We start from the raw sequence: 23,681 nt of genomic DNA, 5'->3' as shown, positions 1-23,681 counted from the left end.
TTTAACTTTGACCCGACCTTGAGGTCTCACCCTCACCGCTGTCACGTTTGCAAATGTAATATATACACGACAAGTGAAGAATTTCTGTGTATTCTGAATATATATTGGTGGACAATGTCTACATTTGATCCAATAGGTTCGTTTAACCTTTACAAAACTGCCTAATGAATGAAACATAGTATCTTTGTACTTTTATTAATATTGCTAGGTGTTAAAACATATGGGGTCTAGGGCCAAATAGACTAGAAATAAGACTCGTTTTTTTACTGACCCCGTCCTAAAGCTGGAATATTGCTGAGTGCGGGACAACAAACAGAAACGTAACAGAAATAAGCGAAACGTCATCGCATCATTAACATACGTGTACATAGTAATCGGCTTCACTCAAGTCCAAATGATATTAATTTGATACCCGCAGTGCATTGCTAACAGTTGAAGTACGCCGATGTGTCTTTTGGTCAGCATTAATGTAGTTCTTGTAGTGAGTGTTATGAAATACTGTTTATTTTCCATGACACAGGGAATTGGTGACTCTGCCATAGTTTCATCATATTTTGGAATGATATGCAACATTCTGATGCATTTTGCAGTTAGTATGACAGTGATCAAGTTGCATTTACCAAAAGTATAGTTTATATATTGGATTCAGTTATTGACAACATTATAATTACCTCAATTACACAGAGATGATGTCTGGGGTTCACTGATGGCACCATTTTCACGAGGCAAGGGAGTTAACTGACCATAAAAGTCAGTTTTTACCCTTGACAAACTAGGCTGGAATTCCAGAGTTATATGCATAGTCCAATCAAAATCGCATAACGAAATCGACACTCCATTCGTAAGCTGTCGTGCAGATTTCGGTTGATTGGAGGATTTGCAAAGCATCTTTACCGTCAATTTTTCATGAACAGTTCCTTTCCAAATCTTTTCATGTTTTGAATCAAGGTGCTTACATGATATGATGCACTTTGTAAAGTAAGACTCACTTATTACAATATAGATTTTGATGATCAATCAGATCATCGTGACTGGGTGCTACCATTTTGTTTGAAGCAAATGCGATGTGAGAGGTGGAATCTGATTGGTTAATGGGAGTGACATAGAAGGAACAAAAGTCGTAATAGCCCCAGGTGGCACTACAATCGAGCCCAGAAATTCCAGCCTATTTCGGCAAGAATGAAAACTGGACTTTTACAGTCAGTTAACTCCCTTGCCTCAGGAAGATGTGTTGGCCCTTGTTTTGCACACCTATAGACCTAGACTGGAAAAGAATAATAAACTATGGAGTAGCATCCTTCTTGAGGGTCTGTCAAGAGTATTATTTATCCACATTAGTGAATATGTGAGGGTTTAATCTTAAATAGTGTCTCTAATATACATTAACATGTTTTGTCATCGCTGATATTATATTACCTTTGAGTCCTAATAACTAACATAAAAGTCAACTTTTAGAACATCAGCATATACGGTTCAACCCTCTTCGTGGTGACTGGGTACTGGTGTCCCCACATCGTGCGAAGAGACCATGGAAAGGCCAGGTTGAAAAACTAGAAGCAGAGAAGGTACCAAGACATGACCCCAAGAATCCCCTGTGCCCAGGAGCTACTCGGTCTAATGGAGAGGTAGGTTAATTAGATTACCGTATTCGACGTAATAAGCGCCCAGGGCGCTCTCAAAATTAGAAATAGGGGTCTCTTATTATAAAATTATTTTGGTGGAAAAAAAACAGAGTTGAAAGATAAATTTTGTGGTTTATGCTGATGGCCTGACTGTTTATATATGACAGATATATTTTTCCAGAATTTAATTGCCCACACGAGTGCGTATTATACACGAATAAATAGGTCTTGTGCACATTGATTAATCAGAAGGGGTGCTAATTGGGATTGTTCACTTGCCAATATATCAGCAAATAGCGCTGTGGGCGTTTTATTAGAGCGGGGCGCTTATTATGTCGAATACGATATGTAGAATTCATAAGTGCCAGTTTGTTTCATGCATTTCTTTAGTATCTAGTGGTTATTAACTTCACTGTTTTCAAGGATAGTTGCTAAGTGCCTTGTATCCCTGTTTGGTATAATTTTCGTGATTGTGATGGCCCAGTCATCTAAGGGGCCGCAATTCGCTATGCAGAGTTGCGTCCCTTGGGTACGCCAGAAACCTATGATAGTGGGTTGGTATCCCAGTTCGTCCTGATTATGTTTCTAGGTTTGTCAGCACCATACCTGTGCTCGTGGGTTTCATCGAAGTGGTAAACTTTTACGACCTGCATCACTTTGGGCTTTCCTCCCACATTAAGCTGAGACGCCAAGATATGACTGGAATACTGTTAAAAGTGGCGTTAAGCCCAACTCACTCACTTCTTGGTTTAGCGGTAGTGTATCCGACTGGTGAGCAGACGGTCCCGGGTTTGATCCCCAGCCACGTCATACCAAAAGATGTTAAAAGATGGTACAGGAAACTGTTTATAACAAACACGTTTATGACGAATTGATGGATACAACAAACTGTTTGTTTGATCCCCGCCATTTGCCGCATATTTTATCATATAAAATTGAGGAATATAACGAACATGCTTATAACAAAATAATGGATACAGCGAACGCACTTTGTGGTCCCGTGTGTACTCTGTCAACGATAATGTTTAAGTTTATGATAAACTGTTAATCCCTGACCTGAGCTGCTTACGGGTCACCAATCTGCCAATCAAAACATCTGAGGCATGCACATGCAGGCGGCAATCAACAATAGAAGGCAATGAGTAGTGAAACCGTGGTCTCAAATTACACCCTCAATTAACCATAGTAACACAGTGATTAGGCTATAGCCTTTGAAGGGGATATCTTCTGTGTATAAAATGTGATAACTAGAGTGATGACATTGTGACAACACGCAAACAAATCCGTCTTTCAACGAATGTTCGAAGTAAACACAGATTTCCTGAATGAAGGCAAGTGACTCTTGTGTCTGTGTGTCTGTGTTTACTTATGTTATGTATGACGACTAAACATGGTACATGTACAGTGAACACTTTTGTAATTTATCGAGTAAACCGCATCCGTGGTCTAGTGGTAGAGCGTCCACCCGGAGAGTGGAAGGTCCGGGGTTTGATCCCCGACCACGTCATACCAAAAGACGTTAAAGGATGGTACTGGTTGTTACCCTGTCTGGCGCTCGGCAGTAAGGGGCTAGCACAAGGACTTGGTCGGCCCGGAGTCAGTATACTGTGTCTGAGTCGGTTATTCATCTTAAACTGTGCCATGGTATCTTTGTGGACTAGCACTATAAATTAGCATCAGTCCAGACTAGTACAAGCAGACACACACACGTGCATGCATGTCGCTATATAAGTGCAATAATCTTGGATGCGACGTTAAAACCTATTTCACCTCACCTCACCTTTTGCTATTTTCAGCATGGGTGGCACAGCAGACTAACTCTAGCATGCCACAGCTTCCTGTATTGTCTCCCTTAGCCATTCCAGGATATCTTGGTCTTGAGTTTTAATCCCTGTTTGTTCTGTATGTTTCACCAAAGGGATAAACATTACTTCACATGGAGTTCATCAGTTTTCACACTGAGAAACAGTGATCGGTATCATGATACATCTGCATATTGTTCATATTGATAATTTAACCCATACCCACCCCCACTCTTCATTGTAGGTGAATGAAGATTATGAAAGTACCTACGTGTTCAAGAATGACTTCCCTGCCATGCTTGAAGAGGGTCCTCCGCCTCGTAAGTTGACCGACTCCATATTGGTGTCACTGCACAAGTTCTGATTTATCCGTATCAACTTATTAATTATTAATTAACAGAAGCCAGGTTCACAGCTGATGATTCTTCAAGATCTTGGGGCGTAGGTGGCACAGTCGTCTAAAGCTCCGAATTTGCTTGTCAGAGTATTTAGGTGGTCCCTAGATTCAAATGCTGTTGGAGTCAGCCTCAAGGATCCCTCCTATATTTCAAACTGTACAGACATACTCCCTGCTGTGCTGCCTAGTTCTACCTGGATGTCACTAATCAGTAGTGGGAGTAATGCATTGTCAAGGTAGTTCTTGAAGTTGCTACAAATCCTATCAAACATTGTTGAGTCTTGACACGTCTACCTGTAGCTGATCATTGGAGTAATAACTGTCATAAAATGTATGGGATTTGTGTGTTTAATAGTCAGGAACCACACAGGTGAGGATGCATGTGTCACGCAAACATACTTACGTTTCATCTTTGCTAATGAATTAGCATCATTTTCTGGAACGCATTTTACATTTTCACCGGGAGAAAATAAACTAGTCTTGTTAATTATCTTGTTCAAAACATATAACAGGTCAAAGTTCATAACAATTATGGATAATGAAGGGAAGGTAACTCTCATGTCAGAAGACCCCTTGTACGTCATGTAGATTGTGTTTGATAACAGTGAGGAACATCTTCATCAGTTCATTGTCTGGTTATCTTGGACCAAGTCTGTAATAAATTAATTATTAGATTTTCTTCTCCATCCACCACATTACCAAACACACACCTATGTTGCAATAGGGGCGGTCAGGTAGCCTAGTGGTTAAAGCGTTCGCTCGTCACGCCAAAGACCCAGGTTCGATTCCCGACATGGGTACAATGTGTGAAGCCCATTTGTGGTGTCCCCCGCAGTGATATTGCTGGAATATTGCTAAAAGAGGCGTAAAACCATACTCACTCACTCACTATGTTGCAATACTTAGGTGATACATATTGCAATATATTGCTGTTAACATTCTGCTACGTCTTCTTCCACTTTCAATCTGCCCTTTGTTGTTTTAAGGGCATACATTGGCCTGTCCCACTTTGATGGGAACAATCTCATAGTTGAGACTTGGAAACAATTTGTAACCATAGTAACCCTTCAAGGGGAGTAACACAATCAAGGGGAGTAACACAGTGACAAATAGCAGTGAGTACTAGAAATATTATTTGTCTTAGATCAGCTGTACCAGGAAGATTTTAATTTATTTCATCATTTTTAAAACCCCAAGAAGATCTCAATACACAAGTCCATTTAGCATGTTTAGATTGTATCGCAACGCATAATGCTGAAGGTTTGTACCAGTTTACCCATGTATCAGTAGTACCATTCAGTCATATTATTTAGGACACACCCTGCCGGCGTGACGAGCGAACGGTTTAACCACTGGGCTACCTGACCGCCACTCCATGTCAGCTGAAGGGAGAACTTGTCATTACTTTCTCTATTATTGTAAACATTACACAAACTATAAGCAGCTGTGTTGGTACTGAGAATAAGTACTTAGAAATGTTTAAAATTTGTTCAAACATGTCTGTGAAAGGCATTAAGAAGTTATTCACAGAAGGAAGAGAATTTATGGATGTCAACAGCTTTATTATGAGGAACTGTGCACAACGTTTCAGAGTACATACTTATCATATATGTTGAGCAATGTGAAGCCATGATGACACCTTGATTGTTGTTGTTTGTTGTTTAACGCCACACTCAGCAATATTCCAGTTTTATGACGTCGGTCTGTAAATACTCTAGTCTGGACCAGAAAATCCAGTGATTGATATCATGAGCATCGATCCACGCATTTGGGATCAATGACATGCATCAACCTAGTCAGCGAGCCTGGCCACCTGATCCATTAGTCGCCTCTTACGACAAGAGTAGTCACCTTTTACAGCAAGCATGGTTTGCTGAAGACCTATTCTACCCTGGATCTTTACGAACCGATGACACCTCGAACTGCAATGACACCTTGAACTGACAACAGAAGATGTTTTCACTTTGATGGTGGTTGTGGTGTTCAAGGAGACGTGGGCCGACAGAAGGCCTATTTGCTCCAAACTTCTCTTTCAAATGCTAATATGGATTGTCTCCCTTGCATCACTCCATGGAGTTTTTATGCTGGTCACATATTTCTCATGTGCTATGAAGTATATGTCATATACATATTCAGTATTTTGTTATCCTTCTGGAGATAGGAGATATGTTTCATATTTATCAGAATTAATAATGTAATATACATGATGCATTTTCACAAGTCAGACATTGTGTGTATTGGTTTGAATACATTACCTATTGTCCTGTATTGACAGCATCAGTAAGGTGTTGACGAGGCATGACAACATTTTGTTTCTACTCATTCAAGTGGTAACTATGGTAACACTTACACCATCTCCCCTTACCAGTTTTTCAAAAGTCATCTCTTGAGAACTCTGCTCTGTGTTCTCTCCACAGCACCGAGCGACGACCCGCTGTTCCAAGCAGCACCAGCGTATGGAACATGTAAGGTGATGTGTTTCCACCCATGGTCCGACCTCACCCTCCCCATCATGTCGCACAAGGAGGTGCGCAAGGTCGTTGACGCGTGGGCGGAGCTGAATGTGGACCTGGGAAAGAAGTTCCTGTGGGTGCAGGTGACATCATCTATATTTGTTTGTACTAAAGTAGCTGTAGGGACATCTGTCTTATATGTTGCCTCCAGGGCTGAATAGCAAGCTCCTCACTGTGAAAGTCCATACACAGAAGCCTCTGTACCACTGCTGCCACCAGTCACAGCTCCCCACTGTGCTTGGTGCTAGACAACCATGCATGGAGTTGAACTTTGACCGTTCTAATTACTGTCATGACACCGAAAATACACTTCTGCTAGGTGTGGGATGATACACCGATGCATTTGTGATTTTTTACTTCTCGATACAAGTATCGATCACAGTCGCACACTAAGTAAAAAGTATAGATTCTACCTTAAATGTTAGCTTTAATAACTTTTTCACCAAACACTAATAAGTAGTGAAAACTAGTAGTGAAAACGTAAATATTTTCATCAATTGCACCATACTCCTGTGTATGAGAAATATAGAATACTAAACGAGCTCCCGTGTAATACCAATTTTATGAAACGAGTGAATAGTTGTGGTATGTGACGAGCGAAAGCGAGTCAGATACCACAACTATTCACGAGTTTCATAAAATTGGTTTTACACGGAAGCGAGTTTAGTATTTTATTTATTTACTTGCCATTTATAACGTTTTTAGAATTATACTGTTGAGTGTGAATAGGCTGACACCTACTCAATCCACGGCATAATCCAATTGAGTTTAACACAATAATACTTCAAACGCGTCAAAAGTTGAAACGTTTGAATTTAATACTATACAACGGCCCACCTTTAGAATTCAGGCGTCCGTTCCACAAAAATATAGTAGCGTTAAGGTTATCGTAACTCACATACTTTAACTTAGACTAACGACTGTCATGCTGCAGTACGATCGCCTTGTGGAACGGGGCCTTGCAGCTCAAAGTTTACAATAAAGTCACAATACCCGATGACGTAATTTGTGGAATTTTGTTGCAAGATCCTTCGGCGAAACAATGCCATATGACGTCAGCCTAGCAACAAGGTTGCTGGGGTCATCGAGTGTGCATAAGCTCCTCTCAGTGATCTATCATCTCCACATGCAATGTCGTTGAATAAGCCAACGGATGTTGAGAGCTTTCAATATTTGTTCCAGAAACGTGTTCGGAGAGTACATCAGCACACGTTTGGTATTACACAATGTGTAATACAGCTGTATGTTTATTAAACGGGTGATCTCTTCACGGGCAAGTAATAAATATGGCTTATGCACCATGGAAAAGAGCTAAAGCAGGTATCGTGGTACTTATCGGATCATGAGCAAGGCATTGTGGAAGGTATTGGATCGCACAGTTGGTGTATCGTCCCAGCCCTAGTCATTGGTCTTAATACATCTGGAACATAAAAAAAGAAAGTAAATCAGTAGGAAAGATGTTCTCTATTCGATGACAACAGCAACGATGACAACTTGAGAGTGATGAAGGTGTTAGTGGTAGCATGGAGTTCGGGCAGATCCCAGCATCCCATGTTAATAGTGGGAGCAGACTGACATTCAAGGTGGATGGTTACAATGTTTTCCCTGTTCCTTGTTCCCTGACATCATAGACCGCTGCTCATGCTATCAACCACTGGTCTGCCTTGCCTAGAATTAACTATCGGCCATGATTCTAGAATGCTGTAATGTAGGATGCATAGTGATGAGTGCCAGCAAACAACATTCATTCACTAAGTGGGAAAGGAGTTTCTAAAACTCTAAACTTATCTTATTTGTCTTTCAGCTGTTCGAGAACAAGGGAGCAATGATGGGCTGTTCGAACCCCCACCCTCACTGTCAGGTGAAGAGATGACACTAACACTAGAAGTCCATAATTATATACGTTATCATGTTTTGTTTCTGGAGCAGGACTCAAAAACCATGAGCGATATCTGTGCTCATTTAGTCATTGTGTGATGAAATGATGAATTTGTCTCATACATGTATATGAAAGGGATATCTCGAAACAGTTGTTTATAGATTTATGGCAATATTATTATTAAGCCAGATCCTAAAGCCTATTTGTAACATAGCTGCCTAATCCATATAATTTTACAATGCTATTTTGGTAGAGACTAAAATCAATGTCTATCATGAACTAATTCAGAACATCACTTTCTGACTTAAAAAATATAATAAAGCAAATGCTCTTTCACTTTGATGTGGTTGGTAGTTCATGATCTGTGTAGTCTAGGTGTTACTGTTCAATGACTCCGGGGGAATTGAGGTAGCCTACTGGTTAAAGCGTTCGCTTGTCATACCGAAGACCAGAGTTCTATTCCACAGATGGGTACAATGTGTGAAGCACATTTCTAGTGTTCTGTGCTGTGATACTGCTGGGATATTGCTGAACCCCATACTCACGCACTCACTCCTTTCCGGAGCAGATCTTGAAAACCGTACAATATTTGTCGCGCAGATAGGTCTAGTGGTAAACTGGGGACTTTTGATTGATTGGGATTTTTTTAAAAATTATTGTTATGTTGTTCCATAGCAATGACTTTGACTTAGACTGAAAATGGTGGTAGTGCTCATTTCCAGAGCAGAACTTGAAAACCGTACACTATTGTTTGCCTTGCACACTACCAGAGCTGTCATATTGGTGGGGGATATGACTATTTCATTCTTTTTGATATTGGGTGTGGCATTAAACACCTTTCAAAACAAGCATGTTCAGAATACAGGTGTGTTGCAGGTGTTTAGTATGCAGGTGTGTTGCAGGTGTTTAGTATGCAGGTGTGTTGCAGGTGTTTAGTATGCAGGTGTGTTGCAGGTGTTGAGTATGCAGGTGTGTTGCAGGTGTTGAGTATGCAGGTGTTGAGTATGCAGGTGTGTTGCAGGTGTTGAGTATGCAGGTGTTGTATATGCAGGTGTTGTATATGCAGGTGTGGTGCAGCTCCTTCCTGCCCAATGAGCTGTTTGTGAAGGACAAGACACAGAAGGAATACTACGACAAGTACAACAAGCCCATGCTGGTGGATTATACAGAAAAGGAACTCAAAAAGAAGGTAAGGTCATGGTCACCTCTGGCCAACATGCTGCCAGATGGTAGATGGTCCACTTTCATGTTGTAAGCAGCCAATTTGCCTCAGCAAACTTAGACTTGACAGAATTCAGTTGCATAAAAATTGTATACATCAATGAGTTGTGAGTGGTTTGCATTGGATCTGGTTGACCTGACCTTAATGTGGACTCAGTGCTTGTGTTTATGCCAAGGGCAGAACCAGCATCTTTAGAAGGGAGGGGTCAAAAATATCAAGATCCTGTCTCAGAGAATGTTACTGCCTACAACATTAGGTTTTCAAAAGGTGGGCTGGGGACCTGGACCCCCTGGACCCCCTCTGGATCCGCCTATGTATGCTGTTCCCCTCAATTCACTGCTGGCTGAATCTTACAGATGAGACTATTGTTGACTCTGTTGTTTCAGGAGTGTGTACATATGGAGAATATTCTGTTCTGTTAATTCATTGGCATAATAAGCTAAAGTATGTTGTTTCTGTTGCTTCAGAAGTGGTTGTGCTTGATACTTGTTTCTAATGCTTCTATTGTTCAGAAGTCGAGTGTTCTGGAGAATATTGTTTGTTGTTTTTCTGTAGTTTCAGAAGTAGGTTGTTTCCAGTGCTTCTGTTGTTTCAGAAGGAAGTTGTGCTTGATGTGTTTTGTTTCTAGTGGTTGTGTTTTTTTCAGGAGTGTGTTGTGTGGTATTAGCTAAACCCTAAGTGGGCCCCATCCTTAAATGGGCCCCAACCAAAGACATGAGGGGAGATAACTCTCACGAGTATGCTGCTGGCTGGAAGCACATGGCTTCAGCCACACTCCTGTACACAGCTACACTTCCAGTGAATAAATACACTTAACAAACGAAGACATCTTTGTCATATCGCCACATGGTGTCAGAAGAAGGATTTTGTCATGGCAAGCTTTCAAATAACTCCTCCTGAGCAATTTGATTTCTCTAACACAGAGGGATGGACAAGATGGATCCGTCGATTCGAGCGGTATCGCATCACCTCCAAGCTTGCTACAAAAGACCAAGAAACCCAAGTAAATCAGCTCATATACCTGATGGGAGCAGAAGCTGATGACATTTTGCCGACTTTCACTCTCTCTGAAGAGGAACAGACGAGCTATACTATTGTCAAAGCTAAGTTTGATCAGTACTTTTCTGTTCGTCGAAATGTCATATTTGAGCGAGCTAAATTTAACCAGCGTGTACAGAGAGATGGTGAACCAGTTGATAGTTTCATCACAGATCTCTATTCTCTTGCAGAAAACTGTAATTATGGTGCACTTCATGATGAGATGATTCGAGACAGAATTGTCGTTGGAATCCGTGACCTCAAATTATCAGAAAAACTTCAGCACGACTCTGAATTAACATTACAGAAAGCTGTCACAAGTGCCAGACAATCTGAAATTATCCACAAGCAGCAACCTGTGATTCGAGGCAATGTGTCTTTGAATACAGCAAGTGGAAATTCAAGAGTTGAAGAACTTGTCACTCCTAAAGGCAAAGGCAAGAAACCTCGTGGCAAAACTAAGCCCAAGACTTCACCTCGTCCATTTTTTAACAATGCAAAGCCTAAACCCACATGTTCATACTGTGGTAGAGATTCACACCCAAGAGCAGAATGTCCTGCAACCAGGTCAACCTGTCGGAAATGTCGTAAAGTTGGACACTGGGATGTAGTATGCAGGAGTCAACGGTGGGGTCTATCTGAGATTCGTCTCGAACAAGGGTCTAACAATGAGTGTACCAACGAGCAGGAATATGCGTTCCTTGGTTCCATTAGTGCTGATAGTGAAAGCTCCGATCTATCACGGCCTTGGCTTGTAAATCTTGAGGTTAACTCACGACTAGTTCGTGACTTTAAGATTGACACGGGTGCTGACGTCACCGTAATTCCCTATGACCTTTATGTGTCTAAGCCTTTTCCAAAACTTCAGCAAAGTGGCAAGAGACTGTATGGTCCAGCTAACTCTAGTTTGTATGTTGTTGGAAAATTCAGAGCAAAACTTAAAACTGTGTACGGTGATGTAGTGACTGAGCAGGACATATATGTCGCCAGAGGTCTTACTCGTTCTCTGCTGGGTAGACCCGCAATTCAAGCTCTCAACCTTGTCAGCCGCATTGATAGCGTTGTTGGGGACAAATGGAAAGACATGTTTCCCAAACTGTTCACTGGGCTAGGAAAGATGGAAGGTGAATATACTATCAAGCTCAAAGAGGATGCTAAGCCTTTCTCTATCTCAACACCCAGACGTGTGCCTCTACCTCTCATGAAGAAAGTGAAACAGGAGCTCCAATCAATGGAAAGCAGTGGTGTCATATCTAAAGTGGACTATCCTACCGACTGGTGTGCTGGTATGGTGGTCGTCCCAAAATCTTCAGAGAAGGTCAGAATATGTGTTGATCTGACTAAATTGAACGAGTCTGTGAGGAGAGAATATCACCCTCTTCCTGCTGTGGATCACACACTAAGTCAGTTGAGTGGAGCTAAAGTGTTCACAAAACTAGACGCAAACTCTGGATTCCACCAGATTCCATTATCCACAGATTCCTCACTACTTACCTGTTTCATCACACCCTTTGGCCGGTATTGTTTTAACCGCCTACCTTTTGGCATCTCGTCAGCACCAGAACATTTTCAGAAAAGAATGCAACAGGTTCTGGAAGGTCTAGATGGAGTTGTGTGCCAGATGGACGATATCCTGATTCATGGTCATGATGAAAGCGAACATGATCAGCATGTAGCGGCAGCCTTGAGCAGATTGCGTGATGCAGGCATAACACTTAATCTGGAGAAGTGTCAGTTTTCAAAGAATAAAGTGAAGTTACTTGGACACATAATTGACAGCACTGGCATTTATGCAGACCCAGACAAAATTCATGCTATTACCAGGATGAGCGAGCCACAGAAAGTCTCTGATATCAGGACATTTCTCGGTATGGTTAATCAGCTGGCAAAGTTTGTACCCAATCTTGCATCTAAAACACAACCTCTTCGCGAACTCCTTGTCAAGGACAGAGCTTGGGTCTGGGAGGAACCACAGCGTTCTGCGTTTCAGTCTATCAAGGACCAACTGACATCTGCTCCAGTACTCGGACATTATGATCCAAATGCGGAGACTTGTGTTTCAGCCGATGCTTCCTCATTTGGATTGGGGGCAGTGATCTGTCAGAAAGACTGCAGTGGAGTATATAAAGCAGTAGCCTACTGCTCTAGATCAATGACGGACACAGAAAGGCGCTACGCACAAGTGGAAAAAGAGGCGTTGGCAATTACCTGGGCTTGTGAACGTTTTCGTGACTACCTGCCAGGTAAACAGTTTCACATAAACACTGACCACAAACCACTTCTTTCTCTGTTGGGAAACAAGAGCTTGGACCAATTGCCACCTCGCATACAGCGATTCAAGATGCGCCTCATGGCCTATTCCTATACCATATCACATGTACCAGGGAAACAGCTTTGTTCAGCGGATGCACTCTCTAGAGCGCCGACGGATATTCCACTCTCAAGCCAAGAGTCTTGTCTTCTGAGGGACACAAATATCTATGTTGATTCTGTTCTTGCTACATTACCTGCAACAGATCAACGACTGGATGAGATACGTCTCAAACTACGTGAAGACCCGTTATGTGAACTCATAATGAAATACTGTACTGATGGATGGCCAAAATACACATCTCTGCCGGACTGTGCACGAAACTACTGGCCATATCAAGGGGATCTCACTGTAGTAGATGGGCTACTCATGATGGGAGTAAGACTGGTAATTCCAGCTTGCATGAGAATTGAAATTCTTGACATTTTGCATTCTTCTCACCAAGGTATTACTAAGTGCAGGGCGCGAGCAAATGAGTCAGTTTGGTGGCCAGGCATCAGCACACAGATAGAACATGTAGTTAGGGGTTGTCATACATGTGCGCGATTCCGACCAAACCCACCTGAACCTCTGAGATCTTCAGAAATTCCATCTCGCCCATGGAGTAAAGTGGGGACAGACCTATTTGAACTGGATTCCATACCATACTTACTTGTAGTGGACTACTACTCAAAGTATATTGAGATTGCAAAACTTGACAGTACTACCTCTGCAAGTGTGATAAACCATCTGAAATCTATTTTCACAAGACACGGTATTCCGGACATTGTGATTTCGGACAACGGTCCACAGTACTCGTCCTATGTTTTTCAGAAATTTTCTGAGACCTATTGCTTCACTCATATCACAAGTAGCCCGAGGTACCCACAAAGTAATGGTGAGGCAGAGAGAGCAGTTCAAACTGTGAAGCAACTTTTGAAGAAATCATCTGATCCTTACATGGCACTCCTCACCTATAGGAGTACACCGTTACAAAATGGATTCAGCCCTTCTCAGCTCTTGATGGGACGCAACTTGCGGACAACTCTCCCAGTTCATACATCTCAACTTCAGGCTAATCAACCATCTTCACAGGAAGTGAAGTCGTCGTTTACCAAAATCCAACAGCGTCAAAAATCGAACTATGACTCTCGTCACAGATCACGCATTCTTCCCCAGGTGAAGGAGGGAGATACAGTGCTTGTTAATGACAGTGGATTCATCAGAGAAGGTCAAATCCACAAGGAGGCTGAAACTCCAAGATCATTCTACATCAAGGCAGGTGATAGCATTCTGCGCAGGAATCGTAGACACCTCACTCCTGTACCAGGAAAGCAGCCAACAAACACAGACGCCAGGTCACAGCCCTTGAATGTCTCGTCTGGTGTACCATCAAGTGTGCAGCGTGACATTCCACCTGATGTGACTCTGACCAGATCCGGAAGGGTTTCAGTTAAACCTGACAGACTTGATTTGTAGAAAAATTAATAGTAGTCAGTTAAGAAACATTATTGTTTCATGTTAGTCGTTAACAGTTCAGTAGATTTAAATCTACATTGTGTTTGATTTCAGTAAAAGACACTGAGGTTCAAATGTATGTTTACTCCAAAAAAAATGGAAAGGACATTATTATTTGTGATGTATAGTTCAGCATCAACAGTTATTCTTTTATTACTAGTTTTAATGTTAGAGAACTCTCAACTTGCTTTTGTGCTTAACAAAGGGAGATGTGGTATTAGCTAAACCCTAAGTGGGCCCCATCCTTAAATGGGCCCCAACCAAAGACATGAGGGGAGATAACTCTCACGAGTATGCTGCTGGCTGGAAGCACATGGCTTCAGCCACACTCCTGTACACAGCTACACTTCCAGTGAATAAATACACTTAACAAACGAAGACATCTTTGTCATATCGCCACATGTTGTACTGGAGAATGTTGTTTCAAGTGTTCCTGTTGTTTCAGGAGCATGTTGTGCTGAACAATGTTGTTTCCAGTGTTGGTGTTGTTTCAGGAGCATGTTGTGCTGAACAATGTTGTTTCCAGTGTTGGTGTTGTTTCAGGAGCATGTTGTGGTATAGAATGTTGTTTCTAGTGGTTGTGTTGCTTCAAGAGTGTGTTGTGCTGGAGAACATTGTTTCTAGTGGTTGTGTTGTTTCAGAGTGTGTTGTGGTATAGAATGTTGTTTCTAGTGTCTGTGTGGTTTCAGGAGCGTGTGGTGCTGGAGAATGACTACTGGGTGTGGCTGGTCCCCTACTGGGCTGTCTGGCCGTATGAGACGATGCTGCTGCCCAAACGTCACGTCCTTCGAATTGAAGACCTCACAGATGCGGAGAGAGACTGTGAGTTGTGGCTGAACAACGTTGGTGTGACAGTAACGTGAAGCACTTATGATATTGTCTAATCCACATCACATCAAGCAGCCTGTTGCTGTACAGTAGCCACAGATACATGTTTCAAGCCCCATGGGGATTTGGGGGGGGCGGGGGGGCAGTAGCTCAACGGCAACCTATGCTTGTTGTAAGAGGTGACAATATGGATTGAGTGAGCAGACTTAATGACTTACAATATAGTCATAATATTACTGTTTGGTCCATCATATAGTTGGAATATTGCTGAGACAGGCATTAAACAATGAAACAAAACAAATCTATTTCTATAACAGGCTCTTCTGAACAGGTGTAAATCTTTCAGCCATTGATACTGTGGATAACATTGCCTCAGACAACATGGCTTCAATCTTCTAATGCCTGAATGAGGTACTGAGGTCAAACTCTTTCTTTGTTGCTGTATTTTCTTGAGTATAGCTAAAGTATGGCTCAAGTAGGCCTGTAGCTTCTTATGGCATGTCCTGCGAGACCTCACTATGGAACTGTCTGTGTCATGTTTCCTGTGTGGAATCCATGGCAGAATTGGTCCCTAGGACTGCACGACTGCCAGTGATTACTCCACTATAGAGCATCTTATCACCATGTGTGACATAGTTCATTGTGTTTCATCATAAGCTATATTGTGTTCATGCTATCGACCACTGGTTTCCCTGTTCCGGAATCGATTATTTCTTGGCTGCCATGATACAGCTGGAATATTGCTGACTGCAGTGTAAAACCACAGCAGTTAACCCACTCATCCCTTATGTCTTGGTTTACAGCGCTAGCCGAGATCATGAAGAAACTGCTGTCTAAGTATGACAACATGTTCGAGGTGTCGTTTCCCTACTCCATGGGCTGGCACGGTGAGTAGTACTGGACATAGTCGGCCATTATATTGTGGTATTAGTTCAGTAGTGTTTTTACTTGAGAAATAAATGACGAGTGGGAGCTGTTTGTCGCACAATAAAACAGGGAAATTATTCTTCCTGCAGTGTTTTATTGTTTGATAAACGGTAACAAGTTGTTTATTTGTTATATGAGATATCAACATATTGTACAACCTTTTTAAGGGTGTTGATAAAATGTAGAAGCTTTAAAACCTGCATGAAAATATTGATGACTCCCTGAATACCATCCGACGTCGGCAATGTCGGACAAGTCCATTTAATGTATTTGGGGTTTAAGTTTGGTGTTCTCACAAGTTTCATGTTAATTATCTGCACCTTTTCTTCAAATCCGAATTGTCGCATCTCGCCCACTTTTGGATGCGATCATTCGGCCACTGAGTTTATGTGCATAGCCTGGCTACATCTATAGCGAACAACTCACCAGACACTTCCCTCTAAAAAATAACATCGTCCAATTTCAGCATCATCAAGTTGCGAGCACATGTTTAAATCTCCAGAAATGATGTCATGATAGAACAAAGTTTTATCGTGAAGAAACCACGCTTCGTTCGTCATTGTTCTTTGTGACATATTGCATAGCTATCTTATATTAGTCATTTACCAGTACTTGTACAGCCATCTGCTGAAATATCATCTGTGATTTGAACAAGATCATTGGATAATGGCACATCCAGAGGATTCAGTAATGGAGAAATCACTCAACTATGTTGATTCTTGAAAAGAATCATTGAGGACCATGTTATCATGGTTATCGTCCACATGTAATTTCGCTAATATTTTGCATTATTACATATAGTTGCGTCAGTTTGGCCAGTGAATTCCGGGCTTTGAATCAAATGCAACAACAATAGCATGACGTCATTATAATGTTTAAATACTAAATATTGAATGGAATAAAAGTTAAGGATATTTCAATGCTATGAGCAGGAAATCTGTTTCAATCTAGACAGGAAGAGTAGACAGAACCTAGTCTGATGCTGTGACTACTGATTGCTTGATAATGATTAATATCTCATGTCCCATGTTAGGGGCACCCACTGGAGAGCGTCTAAAGGGAGACAACCAGCACTGGCAGCTCCATGCGCTGTATTACCCGCCCTTGCTGAGGTCAGCAACAGTGAAGAAGTTCATGGTTGGGTATGAGATGCTGGCCCAGTCTCAGAGAGATCTCACGGCAGAACAGGTGGGTTCGATTGTAGTAGGGGAATATTATGGCAGAACGGGTGGGTCTGACTTTAGTAAGGGATGTTACGGCAGAAGAGGTGGGTTTGACTGTAGTAGGCGGATCTCACAGCAGAACAGGTGGGTCTGACTGTAGAAGGGGATGTTACGGCAGAAGAGGTGAGTTTGACAGTAGTAGGGGGATCTCTGGGCAGAACAGGTGGGTCTGACTGTAGAAGGGGATGTTACGGCAGAAGAGGTGAGTTTGAATGTAGTAGGGGGATCTCTGGGCAGAACGGGTGGGTCCGACTGTTGTGTGTTGTGTGTTGGTGTTACGTATGACCTTCATAGTTGCACAACAGCCTGATGATGATCCCAGCTTTTCATTCCAAATTGGTTACAAAATTTCATCGTGACTTTAGATATTGCTGCTCAGCAGTCTTTTGTCAGATGTTTTTTCCTCCATTCATACATTAGCCATTGTTTAATGTGACATCCAGTGAGCATGTTTCTTGTAAACTTCAGGCCCTTTGTGACCTGTAAAATTTAGATTTAATATTTTTAATGTTTTGATCTAAATTGTAAAATGTAGGTGAGCTATGGAACATTATCATGCCTCAAAGCTCAATATAGGATGTACAAGCTTCATTGTGTAATAAATATTTTTTCACAGGCTGCAGAAAAACTACGAGGTTTATCTGAAGTTCACTATAAGCTGACAGAAGAATCGTGACAACACAGTGTATAGGATATTGTTGACAGTGGGTGGAGGGAAGTGCTGTGCCTTGTGCAGATGTGTTCTAGTGGTGTGAACTCATCGCTTGTACCTAAGTCATGAAAGCACTGCCACGGGATGTTTAATATTGGCCAAACTAATCATAGATGTTTTGTCTTGACTGGTGTGAAATGTTGTTGTGTTTGATGAAAGTGAATCTACTTATTCTGTGTGGTTATTGGCAAGGCAGGAATCGGGCACCAATCAAACGTCATACAATATAATACTGGCTTTCACAAATCCACAATGATCTGAGGAGAAGCTTTTACAGGTCACACAAAACTATCTTTTTTGAACTTTGATCCATGAAATGACAAACAGGAAGTCAACATTATCCAATCAGAAAGAAGCTTTCTCGAGCTTTATGACACAATTTCAAACTGGCGACTTCCATTCCGTACTACTGTTTTAAACATGTTTTAAGAAGTTCTCACTTTAAAATTTAAATACTGAACAAGAGAAAATTCTGATTGTCAATAAATGGGAAAGATTATATGGCAATACTTCCAACAGGCCATGGAGAGTGTCTTCCATTTCAAATGTTTATCCCTTTTTGACGGATTCAGTCGTATCCGTTAACTGTTGTTCGGAATGCTTAGTGTTGCATGATTGTATAATACACTCACACTTTCACATTCTACACTCAGATTGGTTGGAAGAAAGTGGTTCTGACAGGGTGGGATGTCTTCTGTAATAGGAAGTCCTCAGATCTATGTGTAGCTGTTGCGGGCGCAGCGCTATCGTCTGATTTTACTGAGATTGGAGATATTACTGAAGGATGTGCTCAAGTAGAGTTATGCCTGCCAGAAACCTATGATCACAGGTTTGAATCCCAGAATTTATCTGATCATGTGTCTAGGTTTGTGAGCAACATACCAGCTTGTTGGTTTCACAAAGTGGTAAACATTTAGTACCTGCATACAACTGAAATACTGTTCTAATCAGCATTTAACCAAACTCACCAATTTTGTGGACTCACATTGTGACATGGTCTTACTGAGTTAATGGAGCGTAATTTTCACAGCTGAATATTCCTTATTTGTAGCTGTTATTATGTTCAGCCTGCTGTATACTTGAGATGTGTTTTGTTCATAATCTGAGGTTTGAATCTCCTTGAAGACGACTTGACCATGTAATCTCACAGAGCAATACCAGAACAATGGCGATGTGTTTTATGAAAGTGTTCTCCACAACATACGTGTCCTCAGTCAGGGAATTCTACATTGCCAAATAATTATTAAGACAGATTTATGTATTTTACACCTAATAAAGCCTATATTAGCATATGTTGGTTTGTTGTTCACTACATACTTTTATGTAAGGGACTGTTTGGTGGTTCATGGTAGGACTAGATGCCAATACACTTGTGGGGGAAGTAGACTCAGATGTGGATTGGATGGTTACAATGTGTAACAATACATCCAATTATCTTAGCCTAACTTAATGTGTAACCTGACTGATTGTGTGCCTTCCTTCTTTGACCCCTGCGGACACCACTGGTTTGCCAGGCCCAAAATCAAAATGTGTTTATTTATAGACCACCAAGATGTGGAATGAATACTGCTATAATTTTTTTTATGAAAGCAAGCATTGGTATGGTATGGCATCCCACCATACGAACAGATTAGTCTGCTGGATTTTTCAAGGACAAGAAGAGTACAACAGGCAGAGTATGGTTTTACCCCGCTTTTAGCAATATTCCCGGGGACACCAGAAAAGGGCTTCACACATTGTAGCCATGATGGGAATTAGACCCGTGTCTTAGGTGTGACGAGCGAACACTTTAACCACTAGGCTACCCCACACACCTACAACAGGCAGACAAAGGGATCATAACTAGCATCAATCTGGGATTCAAACCTAGAATCAGTGGATCAGGCAGACAAGGGATGCAACTCTTACAAAGCGACTTGTGCCCACCTGTTCAATGTGCCCACATATGAAGTATGTGATTGACGTCTGGTCATATCCAGACAGGCAATATGATATCACTGATAACAACGACAGTACTGATATTCGCTGTTTAACTGGGTCATGAGGTTGCAAGGTTAGGACGAACAGAAATAGGACACGGATACACACAAGCAGGGGATAACTCGGGTCGTTATTCTCTAGACTTGCAGGAAAACAAAGACTTGCAGCAATGCAAGGGGACAAGATGCCAGAGTTTACATGTGGTATTTGGGTTCCTATAAGCATCCAGATCTAAAATTATGGACATTAGACATTTTAAAGCAGATGAAGTAAAAGTTGTTTGAAGAAAACCTATATCGAAATTATAATTTCTAGTGATGAAATTTGATGTTTTGAATTTCAACAAAACAAAACTGGACAATGTGTTATAATAGAAGCAGTAAAGGTCTTATTTCGAATTACAAACCTACAGCCAATTTTACCTATGTGTTGTGGGTATCTTGCTGTCTCATAGCAACCTTGTTAGAGGTGTTGCTTTCAAATTAGACAGCATTTAAAGATGCATCTATGGTGATTTTTGACGGGTTAAAGTTAAAATATTTTTCATATGAAAATTCCATGACATGAATCGAGCCTGTAACCACACATACCATGTTTTGTTTTGCAACCCACTGATTTCCCACTGTGAAACCGGGGCAGGCTCAATCTTACATGTCATGACTTCAGTTATCTGCTTGCTGCACGTGGTTTCCTCTCGCCCACTGTCATCAAATTCGTTTTATACCGCGAGTAATGTATTGTTTCATTATAAGGTATCCTGATGATTCTTATGATTTCCTTCATTTCTTGCATTTAGACGGTTGATAAGTTTGTTAAAACACTTGGCGGAAGCAGGTCGTCGATTCCAATTGCGTACATCGATGTTCGATCAGTCATCGGATTGTCTGGTCCAGACAATTATTTACAGATGGCGTCGTATAGCTAGAATATTGTGGCGTTAAACAACAAACAAGATCAGGAAATACTTATCACGTTAATATAACAATGACGATGCGTAAGTGTGCACTCGATGATACGGACATGTCACCCAATGTCGACAAATAGATACCATGACTTGGGCGTATCTTTATCTTTACGTTATCAAGGTGTGCATCCTTCACCGTCGTTATCTATATGAAGTCAGGATCTATGATACACGGCGGTTACCACAGACAGTCAACAAGTGATTGTTTCTTCATAATTGTATGTTACACCAGCTGAAAGGCATCGTTTTATTGCACCAGAATCGTAATGGCAGACACCTCTTCAGAAACAGTGCAAAACATTACCAGTGGCGTTGATGCGCAGGATGATATAGGACTAGCAGGTCAAGATGGCGGACAAAGTGACGCACACACTCCTCGAAGTCAGCGGAATAGTCAAGACGGAGATCGGCCGGGTGCAGATGATGGTGGAGAGAGTGGTGTCAATGTTGACCACGTTCATGAGGTTGAGGATGAAGGGAACCAGAGAGCGGAAGGAGAAGGGGGACACCCGGGCGAGGAGGGCGTGGTTCGGGCAAGGTATTGTGGGTTGTGTGAGGAAGGTCACCACGCGGAAGGCAGGTGCATGAATTGTTGTGAAGACCTCTGTACTAACTGTATTAAATATCACGAAAGACTCCGAGTCACGGCTCTTCATAATATCCTCCTGTTCGAGCCGGGGGCCACCAGTGAGATTGTGGTCCCTACCAGGTCCAATACGGACTGTCATAAGCACAACGAACCACTCAAGTTTTACTGCCAGACTTGTAAGCAAGCAGTGTGTAGAGACTGTATCCTAACAGCTCACAAGGACCACCAGGCCGTTGACCTGACAGATGAAGTGGACAATGCTAAAAAAGAAGCAGAGCGACTTTTAATGAGGGTTCAGAACAGCGTCCTTCGGTCAGAGCGGGAAATGGGGGATCTGAGGACCTACCATGCTGAATTCCTGGACAAAGTCCGGAAGGTGTCCGACGTGATTGACAAGCTCCATACAGCGGTGCTCCAGAGGGTGGAGAGGTCCTACCAGGAACTCACGCAGATGATAGCAGCGACCAAGGAGGACGAAGTAAAGCGTCTGGAGCAGATTGAAGAGTTCCTACAACAACGGTTGCTGTCTGCGTCTGACTTCACCGCTGTGGCTGACCACGTGCTGACGAGCCAGGATGGAATTGACGTCATGTTGAAGCTAGACATGATGAAACAATCTGTAACGCCTGTCTGTCAACATGCCGACTTCCAGAAGGGACATGCCGAATTCTTCTTGGCGAAAAACCCACGGTTCACCTGCAATACCGCCGACAATATTCTGGGTCGGGTGGCCTTCTCTTTAATGTGGCCCCCTGTAACCAATACCCCAGAGAGACGGGCATTCATACGAGAAATCAGGCTTAAAAGAGAAGTAGCGTTTCATATTTGGGAGATGCATTGCACTAAACCGTCGGTCAGAGGGATTGTTGAGGGTCCCAATGGGGTTGTATGGGTCGCGACCCCTCGTTCCCTTCTCACCATTGGAGTCAACGGCGAACGTAAGAACAGTGTCCATCTTACAACCGACATAGCAAGCATTACCGGAGGACCAGACGGGAGGCTCCTTGTGGCGTTCATACAAGGTAATACCAACAAGATTTTGTATCAGGACAATTGGTCCAACTTTGCCCCCGTACCAGGACCCATGCCTTCGATAGCTAGTAGCATAGATGGACAAAGAATTCTGGTGCCTCAGATGTGCCACGGAGCGCCCCGATTGCTGGTCATTTGTAATCAAGGCAAGGACATCGTGGACGTCGACCTCCCCCCACAGCTTGCCAGCGACTTTGACATCCCAAGCTTCAGTGTAGGACCTGACGGCGAGGTCGCTATGTGCATCGGTAAACGTGACATGGTCGTTATCCTGACGCCGTCGTTCCAGTACAAGAGTGACTACCACGGACCCGATGGCGTCTTGTACCCCAGGAGCATCTGTTACGACAAACTGGGCCATCTCATCGTTGCCGACAGCAAGAGATGTAATGTTCAGCTTGTCAGTAAGGATGGGCGGTTTTTGTCCTACCTGCTAAACAAGGAGGATTTTCAAGACATCGGGTCACCAACTGCCGTGACCGTCGATAATCGGGGGAGGCTGTGGATTGGAACCGGGAATGGCAATGTCTGTGCCTACACCTACATGCACGACATTCTGTGACGGCATTGTGTGTGACTACATCTACATGCACGACATTCTGTGACGGCATTGTGTGTGACTACAGCTACATGCACGACATTCTGTGATGGCAATATCGGTGCCTACACCTACATGCACGACATTCTGTGACGGCATTGTGCCTGACTACACCTACATGCACGACATTCTGTGACGGCATTGTGTGTGACTACAGCTACATGCACGACATTCTGTGACGGCATTGTGTGTGACTTCACCTACATGCACGACATTCTGTGACGGCAATGTGTGTGCCTACACCTACATGCACGACATTCTGTGACGGCATTGTGCCTGACTACACCTACATGCACGACATTCTGTGACGGCAATATCGGTGCCTACACCTACATGCACGACATTCTGTGACGGCATTGTGCCTGACTACACCTACATGCACGACATTCTGTGACGGCATTGTGTGTGACTACAGCTACATGCACGACATTCTGTGACGCCGTTGTGTGTGACTTCACCTACATGCATGACATTCTGTGACGGCATTGTGCGTGACTACAGCTATATGCACAATTTGTGCCTACGGTTACATGCACGACATTCTGTG

The 23,681-nt window shown here is 42.5% G+C and overlaps 2 protein-coding genes across 2 annotated transcripts; both read left to right on the top strand.

The window, feature by feature from the left end:
• Nucleotides 1-22: 22 nt before the first annotated feature.
• On the top strand, nt 23-19,247 carry LOC139448247 (galactose-1-phosphate uridylyltransferase-like). The gene is made up of 10 exons (XM_071229812.1): nt 23-136; nt 1,456-1,625; nt 3,669-3,744; nt 6,239-6,417; nt 8,139-8,195; nt 9,280-9,402; nt 14,971-15,103; nt 15,913-15,996; nt 17,070-17,224; nt 17,876-19,247. The coding sequence occupies exons 1-10, from the start codon at nt 115-117 to the stop codon at nt 17,933-17,935; spliced, it is 1,059 nt and encodes a 352-aa protein (XP_071085913.1). The 5' UTR covers nt 23-114; the 3' UTR covers nt 17,936-19,247.
• A 1,934-nt stretch (nt 19,248-21,181) lies between these two features.
• On the top strand, nt 21,182-23,182 carry LOC139469864 (E3 ubiquitin-protein ligase TRIM71-like). The gene has a single exon (XM_071252179.1). The coding sequence runs from the start codon at nt 21,182-21,184 to the stop codon at nt 23,096-23,098; it is 1,917 nt and encodes a 638-aa protein (XP_071108280.1). The 3' UTR covers nt 23,099-23,182.
• The last annotated feature ends 499 nt before the right edge of the window (nt 23,183-23,681 follow it).

The sequence above is a fragment of the Haliotis cracherodii genome, unplaced genomic scaffold (assembly GCF_022045235.1).
Source record: "Haliotis cracherodii isolate W230 unplaced genomic scaffold, xgHalCrac1.p SCAF_1, whole genome shotgun sequence".
NCBI lineage: Eukaryota > Metazoa > Mollusca > Gastropoda > Lepetellida > Haliotidae > Haliotis > Haliotis cracherodii.
The sequence above is the reverse complement of the archived record's forward strand: the minus strand, read 5'-3'. Positions and strand labels throughout refer to the sequence as shown.